The 10,424-nt window shown below is 36.8% G+C and overlaps 1 protein-coding gene across 1 annotated transcript in view; it reads right to left on the bottom strand.

The window, feature by feature from the left end:
* clic3 (chloride intracellular channel 3) overlaps window positions 1–4,484 on the bottom strand; it is a 15,189-nt gene extending 10,705 nt beyond the window's left edge. The window contains exons 1-7 of the mRNA XM_014003900.1: window positions 4,375–4,484; window positions 4,190–4,254; window positions 3,551–3,660; window positions 1,425–1,550; window positions 1,229–1,335; window positions 964–1,139; window positions 1–175 (exon numbers count right to left, since the gene is read on the bottom strand). Of these exons, the coding sequence (XP_013859354.1) occupies window positions 11–175; window positions 964–1,139; window positions 1,229–1,335; window positions 1,425–1,550; window positions 3,551–3,660; window positions 4,190–4,225 (720 nt within the window). The 5' untranslated portion in view covers window positions 4,226–4,254; window positions 4,375–4,484 and the 3' untranslated portion in view covers window positions 1–10. The remainder of the gene's footprint in view (window positions 176–963; window positions 1,140–1,228; window positions 1,336–1,424; window positions 1,551–3,550; window positions 3,661–4,189; window positions 4,255–4,374) is intronic.
* Between the last annotated feature and the right edge of the window lie 5,940 nt (window positions 4,485–10,424).

Raw genomic sequence — 10,424 nt, 5'->3', positions numbered from 1 at the left:
CCTTGTCGATCTATTTGGTCAGGTATTTGGCCACAGATTTGTAGGCGATGAGAATCTCTGAGTCGTTTGGGCAGGTGTATCGAAACACGTCCTGCTTGTAGGCGTTATCCAGGTAACGTGACAGACCTTTGAGTTCTCTGGGCATGTCAAAGTTACGGTACTCCTTGCACACCACCTGAGGAAAGAGGATTTTTTTATCAGCTTTGGAGAAAAGAAACAGTCAGGGAGGGCTTTAAACACACATTTAACATTACAATTAATAAATTAAGCGACTAGTTTTTTTTGGGCTGTCGCCTTTTATGCCAGAAATTGAAATTAAGATCAATTAATGTTGAGAAGGAACAAATTTATTCATTTATTTATTTATTTATTTATTGGTCAAACTTTTTATGTGACGTTATACAATCTCGTGTGTAAATGTGAAATCTTGTGAGTGGCCWATAAACTAAGCTTTACTGCTCAGTGTAGGGAACATCTCTCAGCTATTGCCACACAAAAACTGAGCTCAGTATTTTTTAAAATTGGCTGAGACGTTGGCATTTCGGTGCTCGGTAAGTTCGCTCAGCTGTGGCGGCCATCTTGGTTGGTTTTATTTTCAAAACATTCAATTAAAATGTGTCTGGAAAAGACAAAAAAACAGGTATCCTGATCTCAATAATCCAGATTTTAAAAAAAATCTATTTAAAAAATAAAAGTTTAGTCAGGCCCTCTGGACGGGTCACTCTTCTTTAATGTTTTCTCTTCTAGAAGAGACAAGAAGTGAAGAAGAACCTGTAAAGATAACCTGATTCAACTTTTTTAGATAAACGCTGCACAGACAAAAGCATTATTGTGTTATCGTTCTACTGCTGGCCTACAAGAGCTGCTAAAAAAGGATCAGCATGCAAAGAATGTGGCAAAGTGATGATGACGATTATTGCCACTTTGCCTTCAGTGATGATAAAACTTTTCACATCTTTGTACCTTTACGATGTTGAGTTTGGGAAGCAGGTTGCAGTCTGCCAGGGTGAAGGAGTCTCCATCCAGGTACAAACGTTTAGACTCAGCTTCATTTGGGTTCTTCTGCAGCTCGTGCGGCAGGGCCGTCTCGAGGTACCTGTTCAGCTTCACCAGAGTGGTCAGGAATTTCTTCTCCAGCACTGGAAGACAAGACATTTATAAATCTCATTGTAACATTTACCATCGTGCAGCAACAATATAATAATAATTTTTTTGAAGGTTTTCTCACTGTCATTCAAWCCAGGGTTGGGATTTTTAATGTACGCAGAAAACGTCCTGAAGATGTCTTCCCCTGCACCGTTGGACTCTTTGTATCGACAGCACAGTTTGGGGTATCTGTGATTGGTAAAACAAATTGATTGACTTCACAATCCTYCTTTTTATGTTTGAATGAGAAAAGGATAAATGTGATGCGCTTTACTCACTGTGGTGGAGCCAAAGTTTCCTCCAGGAACTCCTCGATCTTGTTGGTGTCTGTTTTCACTTCTTTGTTGTAGAGAAGAAAAGGAGGCTGAGATCCAGGAGCCAGATCTTTCAGCACATCTGGGGCCCTGAGACGTAACAAAGAGTTGTTATAAATCAAAGATGAAATGATCAGTTTCTAGTCAAACATTTTTAAACAGAGTGAATGTGGTTAAAAGGAATGTGAGAATCACATTAGTTGCAGTCTTTACAAACACACTCCTTATATTTTGAAGGATTTTTTTTATTTAACAACAATGTATATTGTGTGGAGCTAACATCCTGTTTTTAACAACACAAAAAACAATCATATTTGTTATTTTTTTTAATTATCGCCAAACTTAAAAGCTGAGACTTCTTAAAATACAAAAAAATTGTAAATTTGCTATGAAAACACAGTGCTGCAGCCGAAAAGAAGCTCGACATATAAAGCTAAAAACTAAAATGAGCAAAATCTAAAACTGGCAGAACAGCAGCTAAAAGCTAAAATTGCTGCAAGAATGCTAAAGTAGATTCAAGGAGCATTTTTCAAGGATTCATTTTAGCAAAGAAAAAGAATATTGCAAATAAAGTTAAATTACTTTTTAAACGTATAAATGTTACAAAAACCTAAAGTCATAGCATTAATGTCCTGAATGAGCCGAATGTTTTGATACCTGATTGGCTGAAACAGCTAGAAGTGAGTAGCAACWTGACAGACACTGAACAGGAAAAGCACCATAATTAAAAGCCACGGGACAGCGCCCTCTGGTGGTTAAAAAAAGCTTTACATGACATAATGAAGCAGGAGGACTGCCTGATCTGGCTGTAAATTAAATTCTGAATTTGCTGCAAAACTGAGGATAAATTATTTATTTGTCCTTATTAAAACAGAAGTTCTTGAAGTTCTTAAACATCCACAAACAGGCAACAATTGAATACAACAGGAGTAAAGATCTGGCAACAAATTCCAAAGGAGGATGCTTATTTCTTTATAGTCTTCAGACAGTAATCACTGGAGGTGCCAGCTCCCAAAAATGAGACTCAGGTACAGAAAATGCATGGTTAGAAGAGTCAGGTTGGTATAAGGATAGAGGGTAATATATTAGCTGAATGATAAAAATAAATTTAAAAAGTCATATTAGGGAAAAACTGACTGTACAAAGATTGTTTGTCCCAACTGCAGAAAGAATTCTGGAGATAAGAGTCACAAAGAGATTTCCTTGCAGAAACACCTTGATACTTTGTCCTGACAGTTGTTTTTGTTTCTGAACTGAACAATACCTGTGTTTAATCCATGTAATTATAATCTGCTATGACCAAAAAATTTTACTGATCTAATCCCAAAGCGAGGATAAAATTGTAAAGAAAATAAAGTGCCTGGAAAATGTGAAAATTATATTTTTTCGGGGAAAAAATACAGAGGACGAAGTCTTCGTTAGGGAAACAGGACTCAGATTTATCTGATAAGTATCCATAAGGATCAATAATTTTATAATTGCAAGTAAAATAAAATAAATGAGATTTTTGTGCAAAAGTGACAAAATATATAAACATTTAATACAGTAATTGGTCACATTGTTGAACTTTATTTTATTTTAGGTGTTTTAGATGGAAATAATCTGCACTTGTACATGTTAGCTTCATCTACCTATTAAAACTTGTACCAGATTTATTGAGATCTGCAGCAGGTTAGACACTGACTAATTATAAGTGCTCAATCCCACTCAAAAAAATATTTATTTTTTTAAATGCCAACAAGAAAAAGTAGGACATTTTTTGTTTGTTTGTTTTTATTTTTATTTATATATTTATTTATGCTTCATGAGAGAAAATCTGGTGTGCAATTGAACAAAATATGAGTTTTTATCATCCAGTGTTTAAAGACTCAACACATTTTGTCTGATCGGTTCAGCATCAGGAATATTTCTCCAAAACAAACTGAAAAACCTTCTTCAGTCTCACAGAAACTGATCCTTAGATTCTCGTATTTGTTTTGACTCTTGTCTGACTGCGTCACCGTATACAATCCGCCAGCACGCCGTGTGTCAAGTGGCGACGTGGACACACCCCAAACAAAGTATGAGCTGTTGAGAAAATGTGCTCTCACCTCCTCATGTCAACCGTAGTGAGGGTGAAGTTGACTCCCTTCAGCCACAGGATCATGAAGAGCCTCTGGGAGAACGGACAGTTCCCGATGCTTTCAGCGTCGTCACTGGCCTGACAGACAATAACACCAGTTTAAATACAGCATTCAGTGGTTGCAAATGAAAAACAATAAATGTTAATGTTTAACAATGTAGTTCGAGTCTTCTGTTGTTACTGATGGGAAACACAAGTGCATTCAGATTTGAAATAATTCTGAATCTGTGTCTCAGACCAGGATGACTTTAAATTAAAARTTCAGTCAAGCTGCAAATGGCTCTCATTAATCATGTATCATTTGCACTTTTTAAATCTTTGTCTGAATCCAGACAATTAAAAATAGCCACTAGGAAATCAATAAACATTAAATTAGAAAAATAAAACCTTGTTTTGTTTGAACGGCTTGGCATCCCTGAGGTTTTCTTTACAGAAAAAGTTGACAGATTAAAAAGTATTGATTTAATTGCGTTTTAATGTAATGCCTGCAGGGCAGCTGAGCAATAATGACGTTTGGTACAAAAAGGAGAAAAATCCTAAATGAAAATTATAAACCTGCTTTTACACTTTTTAGTTTTTTTAGTKAGTAATGTGTTTTAGGCCTTACCTTAACAAAGAGCTCAATCTTTGGAACCTCAGCCATCTTGCTCTCTTCCTCTTTTGCCTGTGTCGCTGCAGAGTTCACGCAATGTTTGTGCAAAAGAAAAAGTCGGAATGATTGTGAGGACGTACTTTCCCTGCCCACACACACGTTAGCGCTGGTAAAACTAGTAATGAAGAGGCTGTACTCACGTCAATGCCCAAACCGAATCCAGGAACAGCACCTCAGGTTTTCTGAATTGTTTTATTCTTCTTCCTCTCCTCCTTTGCACCTGTGTGTCTGTTTTCTGTTCGCCACACCTCACTGAAAGCCTGAAGAGGCAGCATACACCTCCGCTGGATTTACCAGTCAGACCAGCAGATCTGGATCGGTCATCCCTCAGCCTTCCAGCTCATTCTGAGCAAGAAATATGACTTTTTTTTCCAGCCTCTGTCTGCTCTGGTTTGACCTCATGACTCCTGATCAAAACAAGTAAAAGTAAGTCAAACAAGAGTGAAATGCGTATTCTGTTTTTTCTGCTATAAATCTCGTAAAATTAAATGTTTACAGTATTCTACACAATAATTCATTTGAAATGAAAAGCACGAGGCTGCCTTTTTCTGGAAAATGGTTCCCACGATGTAGCAAAAACATGTCCACACACACAGTCTCAACTTTGACACGACTAACAGGTGATTTAACTTTGATTATGTAGTGAAATTGTGACGYTCTGGAGGCAGAGCTTGGCTGACACTGTGGCATTCCCTATTGACAGCGGCCTTCTTTGACAGTAAATCACACCAAAACACATTAAAAAACCAGCTCAATCAACACAACAAATATTCCAAGCAGCCACGGGATGTCCCAAAACAAGGCTGAATGAGCAATTTAAACAATAAGAGGAAACATTATGCAGAGTTACTGCACTCTAATTCATAAAAATCTAACAAAACAAAAGTTTTATTAAAAAGGATTCTGAGAAGCAGTTTATTGAAATGGTTAGCTAAAAAGACCCAAAACAAAGAAAGAAAAAACAGCTGTATTTTCAGAATATTCCCAAGAACAGCTGTTTGTTATCGTAAATCTGCCAGCTAAGGCAGATTTTTAAACAATAACAGCGGTAACGATGCTGTTCATGTGGGGTCACATCAGTTCAGGTGGTCCTGCAGCAGAGCTCAGGACGGATTGTGTTCAGACCACCAAACGTRCAGATAAAAGGGSTTCAGACCTCCTCCAAAGCYATATTGGGTTGAGGYGTTTTTGATGCACATTAAGGCCGTCTGACTGCAATGTGGTCACTCAGGATGGGTCTTAATGGGGCCTTAAGGGGTACTAATAAAAGATGAGATGTTGTGGCCAAGATGCGCATAAACTGCGGCAATAATTTTGCAACACACAAAATGGCCATTTTCCTTCAAACAGGAYTTCCAGACACACGGCTAGCTGCTGCTACCAATAATGTGCTTGCATGTATTTCAATTTCAATAACTATGTAAAAAAAATGACGGTGATGTAAAAGTTAGAACTTAATTTTATTCCTCCAAACTGAGGTCATGCAAAGAGCTACAACCGGTAAGATGTTTATKATTCATAAACTTTCCACAGAACACCACTTCAAATGATTTGAACTATTTACTACTACTTACAACCCCAGACGGGACCTCYGCTCACAGGATCAAAATCTCCTTATGGTTCCCCTCACTCGCTTTAAGACCCGTGGTGACCGTGCCTTCTCCTCTGTGGCCCCCCAGGCTCTGGAACAAATTCCCTGTTAATCTGCGCTCCTTTCATAACATTGTCTCTTTCAARAAACACCTAAAAACACTTTTTTACTCAAGCGTTTAGCTAACCATTCATCATTAATACCAGCCTRCCTCCAKRKTGAATGCTCGCCAACTATGTTTTTCCTATTATTGAACATACGGCAGATTTTTTTCCTCTCCCCCATTCTCTAGGTTTTGTGTATCTTTGTATATTTTGATCTGCATTGACCGTGTGTCTGAGTTACAATTTTAGAATTTAATCTTGATTTGATGTTTCATTACGTTGCTTATGTTTAATTTTGTTTTGCTCTGTTTCATTTTATCTTTCCACCACTTTTACATTGTTAATGATTGTACAGCACCTTGTGAATATATTTCTGTGAAAGGCGCTCTATAAATAAAACTTTACTCACTTACTTACTATTTGCTTGACCATAGGCTTAACATTGGTTTAAGGATCAGGTTTGGCTAGCACTGTCCTGTTAGATCAGGAAATAAAAATACGACACACACTAAAGACTCTGTGGGGTTTTTTAAAAAAATTTTCATGTCTTCAGTTTTTSTTTTCACTCATTTCCTTGTTCCATCTTTCTCTTGGCCTAAATTATTCTTAGACTTTAAGAACTTTCTGCCATTCAGAAAACGTGTTGTCATGTCACAGGTGTTTACATTTACATTATTTGTTGTGGGCATGTTTTCTTGGCCACATAAGAAGGAAAAACACCAAAAGCATGATATGGCCTAAAGAGAAACATGCCTGCAAACTGAGTAAAGTGAGATGATGATCCAGACACCAAAGAGCTGACAGGAGTCAGCTGCTCTTTACCACCAGGACAGAGTGTTCAGGTGAGGAAAGTTCTACAAACCCAACCAAAAAGGGTGTGATTGTTGTGTTCGTCACTCAGTGACTTTCAGCTCTGGAATTCAGAAGCTGGACCCGCAGACTTTACACGCTCAGTCAAGGGAGTTTAAGTAAACCAAGTCCTGAAGGAAACAAATTCCTGTGTATTATTTATAAATAAACACAGTGTTTCTATAGTAGGAACAAATACAGATTTAGTTTTTCAGAAGGTATATTGGTCTGAAAGTACTTTTGTTTACGTCTATCATTTCTATGCAGGGTCACAGGAGAACCGGTGCCTTGGAACGACAGACTGCCAGTTCATCACAGGACAAACCATTCACACTCACATCTAGTAACCATTTAGACTTAACAATTAACCTAACAGGCATGTTTTAGTTTGTGGGAAGAAACTGTGACTAAAGAGACTCTTGGTAATCATTGATTTAAAAAGTGTCTGTGACATGCATATCCTTCAAATACAAAAAGTCAAAGAAAACATTTTATATATAAGAAACAATACACAGAATTTTACCCATTTTGTCACATAACTGACGTATTTTCTTTGAATGTGGCTGAGCCAAAGTGAAACAGGAAGTGACATCAAAGGGGAACTCTTTAAGAAAGAAAACTCCCATTTGTTTATTGGCACAATAATTATAGAACTGACTCTTTTTTATTTTTCTTTGGTGACTCAAAATAATCTAAAGAAACAGATTCTTCTCTGTGTTGTTAGCTGTTTTAGCAATGCTCTGTTTACACTCAGATATTCCCCTTTGACATCACTTCCTGTTCCTACAAATGTGAAAATATCAACAAGTGTTCATCTCAGAGGTGTGAGAAAAAAGTTGTAATATGTTATTCATGTTATCTTTCCAAAAATGCATTCATATTTATTACAAACATTTGACGTTACAGGTACTTTAAAGTACAAAACTGTAAACAGTGGCACAGAGTGGCAGATAGCATTGGAGGAAAAAAAATCTCACCACAACAGTATTTGTACACTAGTTCATATATGAGACTGATTGATTGATTTTTATTGGTCTGGAGTGATGCCATTTGGAATTCCAGCCATTTAAAAGGCGGAACCCCCAGTGAACAAATAACTTGCAATGAAACAGTGAAATGGAATTAAGAGTAGCTAAAAGTAAATGTTATGAACTYTGCTCCTCTGCAGGAAAGTTATGTCAACAACAACTGACTCTAAAATATTTTTCCGTACCTGAATGGAGAGTGGATGAAATAAAAGATAAAACACTCTAAACACTGATAGTGCTGCTCCGTTTTTTGATGTTATTACCTCTAGTTAGGTCTCTTTTTTTTTGTTTCAAGTGTGTCTTTTTATCCTTTTTTTTCCTTATTACTATGCTTTAAGTGATCGTTTTATTATTTTATTTTATTTTTTTCGTCTGGTTGTCTCTTGGCTTTCACTGTGGACGGCAAAGTAAGAATTTCATTGCTCGGGGAAACGTGTTTTATCTGTGTATATGATAATAAACCCTTTCAATCTTTGAATAAAGTACTGAAGATTTTGAAAAGCCACTGTTGGAAAGAAGAAGATTAGCAAGTGATGAGCTTTGTGGCAAAATATTCTTRAATAATGAACATCTGGCTATTGCTTTATCTGTGGTCTTTATGGAAAACATACACTCACTGTATTTAAATCATTGCAGAAAACTGAATGAAATCAACACTATATTGTTTTACAGGATTTCTACAGATTGTTCCAGTGCTCTTTTAGCTTCCTTCAAATGTGTGAGCATCTGACTGAGTTTCCAACACTAAAAGGAAAAACCTGCAATCTCTAATCGACATGAACTGAAGAAATGTGCAGAAATAACAGAACAAAAGAAAGAAAAACAGAGAGGAGGAAGTTTAAGCTGTTTTATAATGTTGATATTCATGTGAAAGCTTATTGTTTAAAATATGAACAAGTTTGAAGACCAGACATTTTTATTTGCACTTAATACTTTATGAACTTTGTGGTATCAGCAGTGCAGTTTAAAATGAGTCATTTGRTTAAATCTGGCTCAATGCRTCTGCTTCTCTGTTATTTTGAGTTYCCTGGTTGGCAAGACATCCTCCCTATTAGTCCTGATCTTATCTCTCTGTTTACCTCAACTCACTTTCTGTTTCCTGAAACATGATGTCTCCCTCTGGTGGCGAGGGATCAAATGTTTGGACCACAACGTGATGATGTTTTTTTACACACAGTTGATAAATTTATTTATTTAGTCCAAAAGTTGTAAAAAGCAGCAAAAGTCTATAGAAAACTTGAAAAATGTTATAAATATTGATCAAGACTTTCAAAAACCACGAGAAAATCTGATCCCTGTACAGAAACTAAATTAAAAATTTAATATTTGCACAATCATGTATGTTGGTTTCTGTTTTTTATCTTCAGGTTTGATTTAATCTGGACTTGGTTTCACTGTTTCTTCATTCAAGCTTCATCCTGTTCTGTATTATTTCTGTGTTAGCCTTCTTTTCATGAGCTGKAACCATTCCTGAGATATTTTTCTCACAGCCTGCACAGTGGCAAAKCTTTAAGCAATGATGACACACAACCAACAACACTCAAGAGTAGGTGTTAAGACTGATTCTCAGATACTACCATACCAAATTTTAACTCTGTCTACAAATTTCACTGAAGTATAACTATTTTCACGCACGTGAATTTGGTTAATTTGTGGCAGTTATCTTGATAGGGTGGCTATGATTTCATCAGAGATACTAACACGCCAAATTTGAATTCCGTATCTCTAGAATTTGCCAAGTTTTGTATTTACCTCCACATTTGCTTTTGGCGGCGGGAGATAATGAGCTGGATCTCCATTATAACTTCTGCCTGAACAGATGGTGTCAGTGGTGGGATTCACTGCAAGGTTTTCAAGCTGAGGCATCGGTCTATAGTGTTACAAAACACACCACTTGCTAAAAAAATTGCAAAATAGCAAAATTGCTAACAAAYAGACTATTTTTWWTWWKTTTTTTCATTCATYCATCATCTTTAGCCTTTTWTCTTTCAAGGTCACGGGGGTCAYTAGTGTCTKTTTGGTTATGGTTTAACTGTAAGAAAAATGTAAATCCCCCCAACTTAGTCCTCACTGCAGATGGAACAATCCTTGAGCAGGTTACAGAGTACAAACACTTGGGAATGTGGTTAGACAGTTCATTGTCCCTCCGTCACCACATTACCACGCTGCAAACTAAGGTCAAATCAAAACTTGGCTTCCTGTATGGAAACCGCTCATCTTTTACATCCTCAGCCAAAAAGGTCATCGTTGAAGTGTGTATTCTTCCTTTGTTTGATTGTGGTGGCATAATTTATCACCATGCTTGCAAGGGAACTCTTCAAAAAATTGGATTCAATTCGTTACTCATGCTCCATATAAAACTCACCACTGTCTGTTGTACTCTCAAGTTAATTGGCTTTCCTTCCAGTCTTGTCCTGATACCCACTGGCTCTTGTTCATTTATAATACTTTATCATACCTTTATAATGGCCTTATGTATTTCTATTTCAATGCAGCAAATGATTGGAACTTCTTTACACTGCATTTTTACACTTYGATTTCTATTCCTCCTTTGAAACACAGTATGCACTGTATATGTTGTTTCCCCTTCCCCATCTTCCCGTTTTTAAGTGTTTCAG

Source organism: Austrofundulus limnaeus, unplaced genomic scaffold (assembly GCF_001266775.1).
Source record: "Austrofundulus limnaeus strain Quisiro unplaced genomic scaffold, Austrofundulus_limnaeus-1.0 Scaffold20, whole genome shotgun sequence".
Classification (NCBI taxonomy): domain Eukaryota; kingdom Metazoa; phylum Chordata; class Actinopteri; order Cyprinodontiformes; family Rivulidae; genus Austrofundulus; species Austrofundulus limnaeus.
The sequence above is the reverse complement of the archived record's forward strand: the minus strand, read 5'-3'. Positions and strand labels throughout refer to the sequence as shown.